Source organism: Podarcis cretensis (genome assembly GCF_951804945.1).
Source record: "Podarcis cretensis genome assembly, chromosome: 3".
In the NCBI taxonomy this organism is placed as follows: domain Eukaryota; kingdom Metazoa; phylum Chordata; class Lepidosauria; order Squamata; family Lacertidae; genus Podarcis; species Podarcis cretensis.
The window spans coordinates 110214302-110231647 of NC_137172.1; the positions used below are offsets into that span (position 1 = coordinate 110214302).

Consider the following 17346-nt stretch of genomic DNA (forward strand, 5'->3'; position numbering starts at 1 on the left):
TAAAAATACATAGCAAACTGAGGTTCTGCCCCCCCCAACAAAAGGCCTGCCTCCCCAACTCCTGGCATTGACCATGCACATGACACTAGTTGTGTCCCTCCCAATCATGTCATGGTTTAAATAAAATAAATTACAGGTGTGTGAGTGACTTCTCTCCCCCCCCCCCCCCGTGAACACAGCGTGCAGGGAAAGTAGGTTTACGCTTTGCCTACACAATTACAACAAATCCTCCCCTGTGCTGTAGACAGAGAAAGAAAGAAAGAAAGAAAGAAAGAAAGAAAGAAAGAAAGAAAGGCTTTTTCTGCTGGCTGACAGAAGCCAGTTTGTGTACCATTCTAGCTGTGCATAACTATGAGGTGTTTGTTTTAACTAAGTGTGATAAATAAATTCGAATTTGCCTACTGCCTGACAGTTGTGGAGGATAAAATTATGCCAGCGTTTCTTCTTATTCTTCAAGGAACGTAATTGAGTAGTAGAGTACAGGCTTTGCCTGCAAAAAGGTCTCTGGTTCAGTCCCTGGTATCTTCAGGTGGGACTCAGAAAGACCTTTCTCTAAGACAGTAGATAGCTGCTGCCAGTGTGTGTAGACCAGAGCTTTCCATACTGTCACGACACATTGGTGTGTCAGCTGCAGTGTGTAGATGTGTTGCTCGAACACTCCCCACGCTCCTCCCGGGGCTGGAAAGGGGTTAGTTTAACCTCCAGTTTGCTAGTAAAACTGAATTACAGTGTCGCGAAATGAGGCATGGCTAAAAGGGGTGTCACCAACATGAAAAGATTGGAAAGCTCTGGTGTAGACAATGGCCTGGCTCCATATAAGGCAGTTTCCTATGAATATACAGTTATGGGCAGTGATGGCTGACAGCCAGTGCCTGCCCCTTGGACAGGATGTAAATAAGAAGGCAGGAAGTGGAGGCTGAGGGCAGATTGAGGTTGCCCTCCTCCTGTTTAATTGCCCTCCTCAATTTAGATGCGGATAGTTGAGTGGGCCTTTCCGAAGCAAACATAATCTGAAGGGAAGAAATTGTGTGGTTAGCCCTGACCACATGATTTAGGGCCTTTAAATGTTGCAGCAGTGTCTAGGAATGACACCTCAGAAAAGTGACTCCCCCACTGTCACTCCAATGAAGAAACAGCATCTTAAAACCAAAGTAGACACAGTGTGAGATATCTGCGATCAAAACTGATTCATTTTATTATTACTTTGAAGTCTATCTGAAGTTAAGTCCAACATTTCACTTCTCTCTGTAGCTGATATTTGTCCTACTGATGAAAAAAATACTGGGGAAGTTAAGTGTATATTTCCCTCAGTGGAGTTAATAACAACAGCTTTGAGGAAAGGGAATTTAGACTAGGGAAACTGTAGGAGGTAAAGGGTTGAACACTTTCTCTGCTGGTGCCATGTTCTAATCAAAAAATTCAGAGCCTCTGCATGGCTGTTTTAGAATGAAAATGAAAAATGATGGGAGATCTGGCCACAAAATCCCTATGACTCATTTGATTTGGCTCCTAGAGTGATGGAGGAAGAGATGAGATTTCAGAGAGAATGATGAGAGCCTTGGGGCCAAAAAGAAAGGCTACTACTTGTTGGGGAAAGAACCCAACATGTATGCTTTTGTGAAATATTGTGTATGTGTTGGAGGAAGTGGAAGGGTATGTATCTAAGAGAAAGGGCCAATGAACTTTGAAAGCAGACAGGAGATGGGATGAGAGCCATGGAAACAATTAGAAATCATCAAGGTTTGAGAATATAAATGCCACTCATTGCTATGGCACAATGCACTCCTATTTAAACTTGTAATGTGTAGGTGGGTTAAGGCCCCAACTCTAGTGCTTTCAGTGAAGGGGATTCATAAATGCTTAATGGGGCTTGGCAGTATAAGCTATCTTTAGTAACCACATACTATATTACATCAAATGCATTGTGCTTTAAGGGTGGCTCAACTCATGCGCAAATCTTATTTGAAACCTTATATTTAAATTCCACTCTAGCGTTCACCAGAATTCGAAAACAGAAATGTTGCTTATTACATGCACCCTATCAAAAGAGCGCATGATTTAAATCTCTGGCGATACATCGTGGAGTTGCATCACAATGTTTTTTCTGGTCACATTTCTAGTGGAAGAGGAGGTGGAAAGAAAGGACAAAGGTCGTCAGTTTTATCAGAGAAGCCTCAAAATACTTAAGCATTCCAAAAACAAAGAAGATACAGAAAAGTAAGTGTAGGCTTAGCTGTTTTGCTAACACAGTCCCAGAGAAGGCATTAATCGGTTTAAGTGCAGGTCTGGCACATGGCTGGCGCAGTCTCTCTTGGTGACTTTAGAAGGATGGAATAGGTACATGTGGCCATGTTTCTCCCTTTCCTATTAATTTGTATGGTTCCATTGCCAATGCAAGAGTGAGTTTTTCTTGTAGAGATTTGCAGTGATAGGCTTATGAAGCACACCTATGGAGGGGTCCTTTTATAATCAGCCATGTGTCAACCCACATCTGCCCCATGTAATGTTTGGTGAAATAAACACATAATACAGTAGTACCTTGGGTTACATACGCTTCAGGTTACATATGCTTCAGGTTACAGACTCCGCTAACCCAGAAATAGTGCTTCAGGGTAAGAACTTTGCTTCAGGATGAGAACAGAAATCGTGCTCCGGCAGCGCGGTGACAGCAGGAGGCCCCATTAGCTAAAGTGGTGCTTCAGGTTAAGAACAGTTTCAGGTTAAGTACGGACCTCCGGAAGGAATTAAGTACTTAACCTGAGGTACCACTGTATTACATTCCATGTTCAGTGTTTCCATGCGGCCTGCAAACACCAGCAAATGAATGGGACAATGGCAGGACACCATATCATGTTATGCTTCTTTGTACTAAACATAACTAGTATTAAACAGGGAGGGGAGCAGCAAACTGTACTTAGGCTCTGCTTCAGTCCCAATAGGCTTCCAAGGAAAATCACAGCTATGTTCAGTCTTTCTCCTGATTTGAAATTCTCTGTGGTCAGGGCCATCTTAACCATTGGCGCTAGGGGCACCAGGCCGAGAGTCCGGGGCCAAGCGTTGAAGTTAGGGGAAAACCCACTGACAGCTGAGCGGAGCAGAGCCCGTCGGAGCACCGCGGGCTCCTCTGCTGCGGGTGGCTCTTCCCCGGACTCCAACTCTTGCCCCCAAACTCATGCCGAGCTGCCCACAGCAGAAGAGCCCACGGCACTCCGACGGTCTCTTCTCCGCTCCGCTCGGCTGTCGGCTCTTGCCCCAGCTGCATGGCGGCTAACTGTTTCGGTGCCACGCCTGGAGCACTGGCTCATGTTGTGGGCACTGCACAACGCATCCTGTTGCGTGCGCCGAGCTGTGGGTTCCTTTGAAGAAGAAAAAGAGTTTGGATTTGATATCCCGCTTTATCACTACCCTAAGGAATCTCAAAGCGGCCAACAATCTCCTTTCCCTTCCTCCCCCACAACAAACACTCTGTGAGGTGAGTGAGGCTGAGAGACTTCAAAGAAGTGTGACTAGCCCAAGGTCACCCAGCAGCTGCATGTGGAGGAGCGGGGATGCAACCCTGTTCACCAGATTACGAGTCTACCGCTCTTAACCACTACACCACACTGGCTTTTCTGCTTTTGGCGCACACTCCCAGTGCCACCCAACATGAGGTGCCAGCACAGAACGATGGGGAATGCAAGCGGCAGCAGAGGAAACATCTCCAGATGGGATCCACCGCATGCGAACAGCGCCAATGGCAGCAACAAAACCGGACAAATATGAGCACATGAATCCCATCCGAAGATCTTTCCTCTGCTGCCACTTGCCTTCCCCGTTGTTCTGTGCTGGCACCTCACGTTGGGCAGCGCTGGGAGCATGTGCCAACAGCGGAAAAGCTAGCAAAGGAACCCACAGCTTGGCGCATGCAACAGGATGCGTTGCGCAGCGCCCACAACGTTACACGGTGCTCCGAGTGCTGCACGTGCAGCCAAAACAGTTAGCCGCCATGCAGCAGGGGTGAGGCAGCGGGCGGACAGCGCGGCAACTGTGCTGCCCAACATTTTGCCCCCCCCCCAGCATGGAACCCACCTATGTACACTCCTGTGCATGGAGCGCTGGCACACCTGTTGGTTGGTGCTGTAAGTCCCTGCGCCGCAACCGTTCTAAAGGTAAACTATTTACTTTACTAAAAAAAGCTCAACAACTTTGCACCCCCCAAAAAAGGTTGAAAACTCTGGGCAACCTAGGGGCGCCAGGCAGCTCTTTGCACCCCAGTGCTGCATATGCTTAAGACGGCCCGGTCAATGGTGATGAAGGGGGTAAACTTCTAATGCAAAGTTACAGCAGAATAAATTCCTGTTTTATGTATAGATGAGAAATTTCCATATCCGACGGACTAAATCTGAACTTTGTGTTTCTGTATCAGAGCCCACCATCTCCTTGTCAAAGCAGCAAAAATGGGAGACCAGAAAGCTATGGAGCAACTGGCATCTGACATGTTGTTTGGAAATAATGTTCCTCAAAATGTAGAAGCAGCTGTATCATTGTATGAGATTTTAGCTGACGAAGGATCTCATAAAGGCCAGACGGTACATGCTCTTTAATTAGCCAAAGCTTTAAACAGGCACTAGTCTACTTTAGAGTGCATAAATATTTGAAAAGAGGTAAGATGGTGTTTATGCTCAGCCAAGAAATGTCAACAAGGTAGGGATATAAAGTTAATTATTTATTAAATTGCCTGATTTCAAGAGGCTATCTGGTGTGTTCAGCAAACATCTTCTAAAATCCTTGTTCAATAAAATTCCAGGTCAAGGCTTCAGTCCTTATTCCACTGAAGACACTCTGAAGGTAGACAATGGTTTCCATGGAACAAAAATCAAATGTTTACGGTTGTTAGAATTGAAGCTATAAGAACTAATTATATTTTCGCACCTAGCTAGTGTGTCTAACATGTTCTGATTTAAGGCAAATTATCAATTTTAATTGAAAAGGATTTATGGATGACACAAAATAATAGCAAAAAAACAACTATGCGTGAGAGATCAGCTGCAAATTCAGTTGCTCAGACTAATCTCTTGTCTAATAAATCACAAATGGATCTCCTCTTGCATTCCTTTCGCATGACTCTGTTGCAGAACATGAAGAGGCATCTCACAAGTTGTGCTGATTGTTGAATCTTTTGTCTAGGTTTTCATAGCATTTTGCATATGTGTCTGATTGTTTCCTGTGTGCACATACATGGATAAAAGCAATACATGAATTGTGGATGGGTCACTAAAGAACAGATAGACCAAATGTGCCAAAACACATTGGCTTTACAAAAGCTTTCCAGTCCACTCATCATTTCAATAATGCAGGACTCTCCTGCCAGGATTTCTTACCTTCCAACTGAGTTTTGATGAGTGAAAGCTTTGTTGAAAGAAAAACGAAAGAGTCTTGTGGCATCTTAGACAGAGTCCATTGGTTTCATTGTGTCTATTCTCAGTATGACCAACCTTGGATGTTGCTGTAACATATTTATTGTGCTGTAAGCTTTTGTGGATTAGTGTCCATGTGCATCACGTGATGCAAGTTCATTGTTTTATAGTCACCAGGCAATGGCTTTTCCACCTGCCTTGCCCCACACTCCAGCCCTGGGAGGCTTTCCCGACCATGACTTTGAGAATGGCAGAAGCATCTGGGAAGAGAGAAGTCATGGGATATTATTTAAGAATACTGTATTTTTTGCACCATAACACTCACTTTTTTCCTCCTAGAAAGTAAGGGGAAATGTCTGTGCGTGTTATGGAGCAAATGCCTACGGGTGGCGGGGGGGTGGGATCTGCTGCAGTCGTGAGCAGAGGATCCATGGTTCCCCTTCCTTCCCTCCTCCGTGGCTCGCTTTGAAACAGCAAAGTGGGAGAGGAGCCGCTTACACAGGTGTAAGCGGCTCCTGTCTGGTTGGCTGCTTTAAACCGTGCTCTCTGTCCCTCTCTCCTCCCCACTCAGCTCGCTAAATAGCAACAAAGCTTTTCAGCTCTCTAAGCCGGGAGGAGGGAGAGAAGCAGAGCCTGCTTGTTTTAAAGGAGCAAAGCAGGAGAGGAGAGGAGCCTTCTCCCCTTATACCCCTCTTCTGCATTATTAGCAGCATCCTTCTCCACACACCCCACGCATGCTCCTTGCCCCTTGAGTGCTTTTCCTTCCCTCCCCACTTAAAACATGGTTACAAAGCATGGATCCACATGGATCCTCAGGATTTTTGCATTGGGCTACTCCAAACTCACCGTCAGATCACATGTCTGTGGTCACAGCATGAACCACAAAAATCATACATCCACTGTTTCGTTTAGAATATTTTTTTTCTTGTTTTCCTCCTCTAAAAAGTATGTGCGTGTTATGGTCAGGTGCGTGTTATAGAGCGAAAAATACGGTAGTTATATAAATCGTGTGTCCTTGTTTTTCAATTCGATCCTTTTACATGATTTTGTAATCTTTGTGGTATTTTATGCATTGTGATTTGCCATTATTTTTATTGATTATAGATTAGTAATTCTTTATCATGGGTAGGCAGACTAAGGTTTGTGGGCCAGATCAAACCCAACTGCCTTTTGGATCCAGCCCATGGACAGTCCAGGAATCACCGCGTGGATCACCAGTGTGCATGTTCTTTCCCTCTCCCTCACACAGCGGCGGCACCGCCGCCTCCTCCCTCCCTCCTGGCTTCTCCCCGACCTGCCTAGAGGAGGAAGGGGGCTGGGCTTTGTTGGTGCCAGCAGCAGCAGCAGCACTTGAGCGGCTGCCATTTTAAGCAGCCCCTCTCCAGAGCCCTTTCACGCGTCGCTCATTGTCCCTCCGCCACCGTTTTCCGCCCCCCCCCCAAATATACCCCAGCCCCCCACAAGGTCTGAGGGACAGTGGACTAGCCCCCTACTGAAAAAGTTTGCTTACCCCTGTTCTTTATTGTAACTGATAAGCGTAAACTGTTTAAATTATTATTTGCTGATCTTTAATTTTACTGTTTACTATTAGACTCTGATGGATTGTTGAATGCTGTTTTGTTTCTTTATTTTAAAGTTATTGTGACTTTTTATATTGGATCAGATTGTTACTATTAATGTTTGATGTTTTATTGTGTTTTTATTTGTGTTTGAATCTGCCTAGAGTGGCTAGGGCAACCCAGCTAGATGGGCGGGGTATAAATAAAAAAATATTATATATTATAGGTTCTGGGCCATGAAATGTGATTCCACAACAAGGATTTCTGTCTCCAAGGTGTCACGTTAGTGTTCCTCTGGAATGTGCAGAACTGCACATTATAATAAATGTTATACGGTGGTACCCCACAAGACGAATGCCTCGCAAGACGGAAAACCCGCTAGACGAAAGGGTTTTCCGTTTTGGAGGTGCTTCGCAAAACGAATTTCCTATGGGCTTGCTTCGCAAGACGAAAATGTCTTGCGAGTTCCTGCGGGGGTTTTTTTCTCCCCCCCCCCCTTTTCTAAGCCACTAAGCCGCTTATCAGCTGATCCGCTAAGCCGCTTAACAGCTGATCCGCTAAGCCGCTTAACAGCTGATCCGCTAAGCCGCTTAACAGCTGATCTGCTAAGCCGCTTATCAGCTGATCCGCTAAGCCCCTAAGCCGCTTAACAGCTGATCCGCTGAGCCGCTTATCAGCTGATCCGCTAAGCCCCTAAGCCGCTAATAGCGCTAAGCCGCTAAGCCGCTAATGGGCTTGCTTTGCAAGACGAAAAAACCGCAAGACGAAGAGACTCGTGGAATGGATTCTTTTCGTCTTGCGAGGCACCACTGTAGTATCTTCAGGAGTATCATTAAGAAACATTTCAGAGGAAAGGGGAAATGTTTTCATATTGTTTAATGTTGCATTGCTTTAATATTGTAAAACACTACACCTAAGCACATAAGTTTCCTCATTTCCTTGTGAAACAGTTAAATAGCACAGCTTTATTGTGGATCCTGACCATAGGAGGAGGTCAGTTTACATTGTAAATACACTTCCATCCTGTGATGGTCTGGGAATCCAATTCAGAGGCTGAACCAGAGGAATCCCAGCCTGCACAGGAGTCCCCGCCTCCAGGGCCAGCTGAACTGGGGCAGGGCCTTGATTCTGAAGCGCCTGCACCTGTGCCGGATCCTCAGGAACAGGCACCAGGTGATCCCACTCTGGCTCCAGAGGTGGTTGAGGACTCAGTGCCTGCAGGTGAGTCTCCCCCTGGGCCCAGTAACACTTTAGCCTCTCCTGAACTGCAGAGGCTCAGGGCAGAGAGGCGAAGGGAACTGGTTTCTCCCAGGAGGAGTGCTCGCCTTAAGGCCAAGAGAGGCGGGTCTCCTAGGGGCCGGGACCACCCCTGGCCTTAGAACAGATAAAGGCCAGTCGGCCCGGTCCCAGGTTGTGGGAGCAACGTCGTTGTTGAGTACCTGTTCCTGCCTGGACCCAGACCTGACTCTCCAGTGCTCCTGTCCCCGCCCGGCTCCCTGCTTCGGACCTCGCCCTGCTCCTTGTGGACTGATTCCAGGCTAGTGACCCAGGACCAGACTTTGACTACGCCAACGGTAACCTTTCCCCCGGGATCAGCACACATCCTCTGGACCATGGTCTGGAAAACGGAATGTCTGAAGATACAAAGGCTGGGCATCCCTGAATTAAATTTTAGCTCAGTGACCTATTTTAAACTTATAATTATTTGTGAGGAACAAAGTTGTGATATAGAAATTTAGTTTTTCTTCATTCAGAAGCACTATTACTTTTTCCATGTTACATCTTTTCTGTGACACAATGTTCCACCAATTAATCTTGTCCATATCTATAACCTTGAACCAAGACTGGCTGGAATAAATCTAGAATTCATTTTGTACAAAGATTGAAGCACACGCCTGTGCTTCGAGGAGTCTATATACAGTATCACATCACAGCCTGTCTGCCACTTTAACTTTGTTCTCAGTGCGATGTTTATGTAGTTACGCACAGAAAATTTGCAAAGGGGAATATACGAAAACACACGTATGTGTGTGTTCACATAGTATTCTCATATATTGCCTTAATGTAACCTGAAAATGTCTGTATCATATATTTATGTGTCATTGTTCAAAGACATGAGCAATGTGACGGCTTCATGAAAATTTCTTATTAAAGCATACTCTGCCTTGACTTTCTCGCTTTAGTTTGTTTGCCCCCATATATTTTTGTCATCTGCTTATACCTCCCAATTGTGATGGCCATTTTCAGAAAGTCCATTTCACATTTTGAGAGCTTCATTTTCAGATATCGGTTCTCAAAAATTCCAACGCCTAGCCTTCTTAGGTCCTCTTCAAGTTTAGGATTACAACACTTTCAGAGGGAAAAGAAATAAAATATTTGCATACGTTTTTAGATTGTGGGTTGTATCTAGTGGTGTTGTTGAGCTGACAGTAAGATTTCCATCAGCAGAACAAGAAGGGAAGCAATTTTCAGTTATTCCTTCTCCCACAGTCTTCACCGCCTGAATCTGTTTTGGAGGGCCTCCAACCTTTCTGGAGGGCTCCAAGGCTTAGGAGGTGTGGGCAGCTGCAAGAGGGTTGGTGATTCACTAAGAGTTGCCTGAGTAATGCCATTGGATGCAACCCTTAATGTAGACACATTTGTGTGCGTCTCAATGTGGTTTTGTTTTGTTTTGTTTTGTTTTTCTTTGCAATTCTTGCCCAAAATGCCAAGCCTACATTTGCCTTACTTTCTCTGGCTGCAATTCACATGCTACCTCTGTGGCTGTCCCTGGATAAGGAAAGCAGAGAATTTAGAGGTCCTCTCAGTGGTTGGAGGAAGCATTCAGCCATGTAAGCAGACATTTACTACTTTGGAAAATTTCATTTTCCTACATTTCATGATGGGCTACAGTAAACATACCTGCTGACTCTCTGCACAAGTGCATTAATGCTAAGCCGTGATTACATGAAACTGACATGGTAAAATAACTTAAAGATAATTTTACCGCATGAGAACTGGGCCTAAGACAACTGTTAACAATATAAGCAACTGAAAAGCAAAAGGATTGACTGAACTTTTTACTTTATTTCCCCCCCATAGGCATTAGGTTTCTTGTCTTCATATGGAATAGGAGTGGAATACAGTCAATCAAAGGTAATAAAATTCTGTGCTGACTTTACCCTATTGTCATTGAAGTCTTTCATCTATATTTTGTGTTTTTCGAAGAAGAAAAACCTGGCATGATTTTATGATTTTATTTCCGCCCCTCTTTAGGCACTTGTTTACTACACATTCGCAAGTAATGGGGGAAATCTCATATCCCAGATGATCTTGGTTTGTAAATTACATATTTTCACTATTTCCAATTCTAGAGGCTTGAGTGATAATTAAAATAATTGTGAATTTTCCCTCAACAGGGCTATCGTTACTGGTTAGGAATCAATGTTCCAAGGAGCTGTGAAGCAGCACTTATTTATTACAAGAAAGTTGCAGATTACAGTAGGTGGCCTTCATCTATTGTATCTTGCCTTGTTTGAAAGTGCCACTTTTGTTTTTGTTTGCTCTTTCAAGAGTCCTGTGGCACCTTAAAGACTAAGAAATACCAGACCCTCATGGGGGGCAGAGGACACGATTCTCACTCAAATTATTAACATATGAAAAGAACAAATTTTCCAAGATCCCAGGCAGGCATGGCCCAATACTTTTTGGCACCTGAGGTGAACCTGAGAATGGCACCCTCCACCCCCACCAGGGAAGAAGGGATTAGTGACGATGTGCATCAGGAACAAGGGGGGAATAAAGGTCTACCTTGAGAACGAAGGTTGGGGGGGACCAACAGCACCCCCTTTTCACCAAGAGGCCACTGTAGAGGCAGCACTGGGGGAGGCAGCCAAGGACACAGCAGATCTGGCCTCCAAGGAACAAGCTGCAGCTGATGCTGCCACTATGGCACTGGCAGTAGCAGCAGACGATGCCTTCCTTGGACGTCAAATCTGCTGCCCCTGTGGATCCTGCTGCCTGAGGCAGTCACATCACCTTGCCTCACGGGTGGGCCGGCCCTAATCCCAGGATCCAGTTACTTGTCTAACAAAAGAGCCAGTGTGGTGTAGTGGTTAAGAGCGGTAGACTCGTAATCTGGGGAACCGGGTTTGCGTCTCCGCTCCTCCACATGCAGCTGCTGGGTGACCTTGGGCTAGTCACACTTCTTTGAAGTCTCTCAGCCTCACTCACCTCACAGAGTGTTTGTTGTGGGGGAGGAAGGGAAAGGAGATTGTTAGCCGCTTTGAGACTCCTTCAGGTAGTGATAAAGCAGGATATCAAATCCAAACACTTCTTGTCATGTTTATTTGTACTAAAATACAGTCCCAAGTGATAAAGCAAGTTGACCGAAGCCTTATGCAGGCATTACGATTAGGGAACTGTAAATACATGTGTGAGGGTGGTGGGGCAAGTAGATTGGACCTGCCTCCTCCATCACTGTGTTTAAGGTGACCTAGCATGACCAATGTCAAGAGTGATGGAAGTTGTCGTTCAGAACATCTGGAGGGTACTACGTTGACTACATCATGGAAAGGAAAAATGAAATCTTCTCAGATTGTAGGAAGCAGTTGTTCTGATTTGCGTTACTTGGAATTTATTATTATTATTATTATTATTATTAGTTGCAAGCAAATTAGAAGAAAATGAAGATAAGCCAGTTGAAAAAGTAAAGCTGATGGAAAGATCAGAAAATCTGGGTTTTGATACAGAAATCTTGGACTGGGATGTACATCAGTACTACAAGTTTTTGGCTGAAAGAGGAGACACACAGATACAGGTAAGAGACATTCCTTTCTATTTGCCTATTTATTATTATTATTTATTAATTTGTTAATACTGCTTACCTGACTTCAAAGTGGTTTACAAGTATAAAATCAATTAGAATCCACACATCATCAAAATACACAATAAAATAATTCAATCGAAACACTTTTTAAAAATCCATAATTAAAACATGCTATAAAACAAAAACAATAAAAACAGCAATTATAATGACATAAGGAGAGCCTGCTAGATCAGGTCCAAGGCCCATCTAGTTAGCATCCTGTTCTCACAGTGACCAGCCAGCTGCCCATGCGAAGCCCAAAAGCAGAACCTGAGCACAACAGCACTTTTCCCATCTGCAATTCCACACAACTGGTACCGTATTTTTCGCCCTATAGGACGCACCGTCCCATAAGGCGCACCTAGTTTTTTGGGGGGGAAATAAAGGGGGGGGAATTATTTCCCCCTCAGGCGCAGGGCTGGGGCGGGGGAAGCTCGAGCTTCCCTCGACCCCAGCCCCCAGAACAGGCAACTCTCAGCAATGAAGGGGAAATGTGTGTGCGTCCTATGGGGCGAATGCAGGCTCCCGCGCCTTGCGGAGAGCTGCACGAAGTCTGGGTGCGCTGAGCTCAGCGCACCCAGCCTTCGGTGTTTAGGCAACTCTCCACAAGCCGCGGGAGCCCAGTGCCGGGCTCCCGCACCTTGCAGAGAGGTGCGCGAAGTCTGGGCGCACTGAGCTCAGCGTGCCCAGACTTCGGCGTGCAGGCAACTCTCCGCAAGCCGCGGGAACCCGGCATGGGCTTCCACGGCTTGCGGAGATCTGCGCAAAGCCTGGAGAGCGAGAGGGGTCGGTGCGCACTGACCCCTCTCGCTCTCCAGGCTTCAGCGAAAGCCTGCATTCACCCCATAGGACGCACACACATTTCCCCTTCATTTTTGGAGGGGAAAAAGTGTGTCCTATGGGGCGAAAAATACGGTATTTAGAGACCTACTGCCTCCAGTGGTGGAGGTAGTGCATACTGTAGTCATTGTGCTTGGTATCCATTGATAGCCTTAACATCCATCAATTTGTCTAATCCTCTATTAAAACCATCTAAACTGAATGTAGCCACTTTGTGTTTTTGTGCTATGTGATGCAAGGCTTTGTCTGCATAGATCTAACTGTAAAGGTAAAGGTAAAGGGACCCCTGACCATTAGGTCCAGTCGTGGCCGACTCTGGGGTTGCGGTGCTCGTCTTGCTTTATTGGCCGAGGGAGCTAGCGTACAGCTTCCGGGTCATGTGGCCAGCATGACTAAGCTGCTTCTGGCGAACCAGAGCAGCGCACGGAAATGCCGTTTACCTTCCTGCCAGAGCGGTACCTATTTATCTACTTGCACTTTGACGTGCTTTCAAACTGCTAGGTGGGCAGGAGCAGGGACCGAGCAACGGGAGCTCACCCTGTCGCGGGGATTTGAACCGCTGACCTTTTGATCGGCATGTCCTAGGCTCTGTGGTTTAACCCACAGCGCCACCTGCGTCCTCAGATCAAACTGTAGTGTTCAGGAATTTAAACAATATTCCCTACGTCCTGATTTACTGGAATCCCTATCTTTACTAAGAATATTATAATTGACCCTCAGCCTACAAATATTGCAGATTAGTGTGGCATTAAGTGACAAGTGCATGGAAACTGCTGTCACCAATCCTCTTTCTCCCCTCTCCCCACCCCATTGTGGTCCTATTTCGGCCTCACCTTCAGGATCTGCTTGATAGATCTGCTTTCCAGGAAGCCTAACAATGATGAAGTCATATGTCTTCTGGAAGCTTAAAAATAAATAAATGGTTGAATTGTTTGGTCTTCTATGTTAAAAAATGCTGTTAGCCACCTTTTTAACTCTGATGTGGGACATAATTATCAATCAATCAACCAACCAACCAACCAAAAATGTTGTGTGTTTGTTGTTATTTTATCCCTTTCTATTAAAAAAGTAAGTTAATGTTAAATAAGATCCCAGGAAGGGCAGCTGAATCCTTCAGACTAGTATTCCCCCACAGACCCTTTGCCATAAATTCTGTGCCCAAGTCTTATTCTCTGACACCATTTGCACGAATGGGACTTCCCCTTCCTCTCTTCTCTCCTGCAGTTTTCTGTGCACCTGCAAAATACAAAATCTGCTCTGGAGGCTTGGAAAAAACAGGTGGAAGGGGGAAATTTTGTTGTGTTTGCTGGTGTGATATTGGGCCATTCTTGCTCATTGACTTTTGGCTCCAAAAGATACAAGACATTCATTTTTAAAATAATTATTTCTAGGTGTATCTAGGACAGTTGCATCTCTTCGGAAGGAAAGGACTCGAGAGAGATCATGCTGTAAGTGCAGGTAGATTAGAAGGATGAAAGCCGTGCTCTTACAGTTTTAAATTTTAGAAGTACATTTGGTTGATTTGAATGGGATGGTTCCAGTGAGCGTGTTTAAGATCACAAAGTAATACCCCTGTTCAAACAGGCATCCTTTTGAGAATCTAGCACGGTCTTTCATTTCCTCCGAGTTCAAGCACCAATTTAGGAAGCTGGTGCTTAGGTTTTTATAAACAGAAATGCCAGCTGTGTGAGTTTGTGTGTTCTTTTAAACATTTATGCAACAAATGTGTAGAGTGCTTTTTTAGTTTGGGAGTTTTGACAGCAGAAAATTAGGGTTTCTGTAAAGCAGTTTCAGAAAAGCATTATTTAAGGAGGAAAAGGTAGGCATATGTGAGTGCCCTTCTGGACCACAACCTAAAATTTATGTATTTGCAGCAAAATGGGACTAAAAAAGCAAATAAACACAGGAAGCTGTCTTATACCAGGTCAAGCCATTGGCTCTTCAGAGCTCTAGGGATGTGGAAAAATTTCAGTTCAGTTAGCATGTAAAGCTGAATTAATCAAATTCACACTTCCTGATACAATTAAAAACAAAACAAAAAAACCCCCACACACAGCCAGCCTATGAAATTCACACACATCTGAGTTGTAATGCAGCTCACCAATCAAGCAGTGCTTTAAAAAATGCATATATTAGGGTGAAATGTGCATTAAAATAAGATACAAAAACATATCACATTAAGGAAAATTGCTTGCAAAAATGCACATATAGTCAAAACTTCATAAAAACGTCACACTGAAATGCAGAAGAATTTTCATGGGGATTTGAAAACAAACTGCAAATTGCTTCTCATATGACAAAAAATTATTTTAAGATGGAAAAACTAATAAGCATCTAAGAGATCCAAATGGGCAGATTCTTCCATCCCTAGTGGATGGTGTCTCTCCAGGGGTTTCAGATTTGACATTTGCAGCCCTGCCTGGAGACATTATGGATTGAACCCCAATACCATTTGGGGCATATGATCTAAGTTTGTAGAGACTACTAGAACATAAAGATGCCAGTTTGAATTATTGTTCACCAATATGGCCTGTCTAACTATGAACAGGTGTCAAGGCAGGAGAATGCATACCTTGATTTGGAAACTTTGTTATATCAGTCATCACTTTATTCTGCTCTTTTTCTTTAGAAAGCCTTCTACTATTTCCTAAAGGCAGCGAATGCAGGGAATGCACATGGTATGGCATTCCTGGGAAAGGTACCTATGTTTGCTTCTTGGGATTAATTTGCTAGCTTGAGACCCCATCTATGGTCCTTTGTAGTTTCCTCACATTCAAGCAGAGTCCAGCTGCAGTGGATTGGGGCCATTCTCACATACAAGCTACTTGCATTGTGGTCAAAGCAGAGTGGAGGAGACTGGAGGAGGGAAGAGGCAATCTTCAGTTGTACATTTAAGACCACATTAAACTGCAGTTCTCACCTATCTTGTATGACAGAGCTTTCCAAGCTTCTCATGTTGGAGACACACTTTTTAGACATGCATCATTTCGCGACACAGTTAATTCAGTTTTGCTAGCAAACCGGAGGTTAAACTAACCCCTTTCCAGTCCCAGGAGGAATGCAGGGAGCATTTGTGTTCTACACCTACACACTGCAGCTGACACACTAATGTGTCATGATGCACAGTTTGGAAAGCTCTGCTGTATGATCATGGCCAAAGGGATCTGACTGCCTTGTATCTCTGCATGCAAAATCAAAGGCATATCATGATTGACTTTGAAGTGATGTGCTTCAAAGTAGAATGGCAAACTTAAGGAGGACTTTCAAGAGGCATGAACACTTTTGAGGAGGAAGCTTGACATTTCTTTCCTCCTTCCATTTCTTGACATTTCCTGGTCAGCTTAAGAACAAGACACACAAAAAAGTGCTTCTCTTCTAATCAATGGTGTGGACTCCAAATTTCCATGAGATGCTGCTGGCAGAATTGGGGGGGGGGCAATTTTGGCTTATTTCTCCTTTGCAGCACCCTGAAAATCTGTTCTGGAGGGCTTAAGAGACCAACTGGAACAGTTCAAAATTTGACACTGAGGACTGGAGGGGAAAGGGGGATCAGAAAAAAAACACTCTCTGTTCCTTCTGCCAATGGGGGCCTACATGAATAGAAGGAGTCTTTCAATTTGCAAATGGAAAATTCATGCCATTGCTGGTTGTAAGTTGTGGAGCTCCCTCCCCGGAGAGGTGTGTCTGATACCTTCATTCCATAGCTTCTGGCGATTCCTCAAGACGCACCTCTTTGTCCTTGCTTTTGACACTTGAGATGTATATTTTTAGCGCCCACTTTTTTCTCTCTACTTGTAAGTTGTTTTAAAGTGTGTTTTATATTGTGTTGTAATGTGTGTTGTAATGTTGTAATCTGCCCTGGAACCTTAAGGCGAAGGGCAGGTAATAAATTTAATATTAATTATTATTAAGCAGGTATTGGTATTTTAAAAAAAGAGAATTGTTATGTTACTGTAAGCTGTGGGTATTCCTTTTGGAAACAAATACACAACGTGTTCAGCTGCTTGTGTTATAGTTGTATATTTAAAGCAGGAGTAGAGAGCCTTCAAGGGACCCGGGTGGCGCTGTGGGTTAAACCACAGAGCCTAGGACTTGACGATCAGAAGGTCGGAGGTTCGAATCCCCGTGACGGGGTGAGCTCCCGTTGCTCCGTCCCTGCCTCTGCCAACCTAGCAGTTCGAAAGCACACCAGTGCAAGTAGATAAATAGGTACCGCTCCGGTGGGAAGGTAAATGGCCTTTCTGTGTGCTGCTCTGGTTCTCCAGAAGCGGCTTAGTCATGCTGGCCACATGACCCGGAAGCTGTACGCCAGCTCCCTTGGCCAATAAAGCGAGATGAGCGCCGCAACCCCAGAGTTGGTCACGACTGGACCTAATGGTCAGGGGTCCCTTAACCTAGAGAGCCTTCAGCTCTCTGGATGTTGCTGATAGATAACTCTCATGAGCCCTGGCAAACATGGCTAATAGATATTGTGAGTTAAAGTTCAGTAACATTGGAGGGCTAAAGATTCCTCAAATCTTCCTTAAAATGACTCATGAAAGCCCAGCACTATACATAACAGAGAGTCAAACAGAAAACAGGAAGTAAAAGTGCAAAATAGGATAAAATTCAGAGGAACTTCATCCGTTTGTTTTGCAAATTTTTAATGGCAAGAGGAGGCATTTCCATGGATGGTCACCATCATCTGAAGAAATATACCCTCTTA

At 44.7% G+C, this 17346-nt stretch overlaps 1 protein-coding gene across 4 annotated transcripts in view; it reads left to right on the top strand.

The window, feature by feature from the left end:
- The window catches only part of SEL1L2 (SEL1L2 adaptor subunit of SYVN1 ubiquitin ligase), a 44389-nt gene that overhangs the window by 14763 nt on the left and 12280 nt on the right, over positions 1–17346 (top strand). For 2 of the 4 annotated variants that reach the window (XM_079969861.1, XM_079969862.1), the window contains exons 4-9: positions 2121–2217; positions 4406–4568; positions 10037–10090; positions 10211–10270; positions 10354–10435; positions 11599–11753. In XM_079969861.1, the coding sequence (XP_079825987.1) occupies positions 2121–2217; positions 4406–4568; positions 10037–10090; positions 10211–10270; positions 10354–10435; positions 11599–11753 (611 nt within the window). Of the gene's footprint in view, positions 1–2120; positions 2218–4405; positions 4569–10036; positions 10091–10210; positions 10271–10353; positions 10436–11598; positions 11754–14032; positions 14090–15270; positions 15340–17346 lie in introns of all 4 variants that reach the window. The other 2 variants (XM_079969859.1, XM_079969860.1) reach the window with 2 other exon arrangements.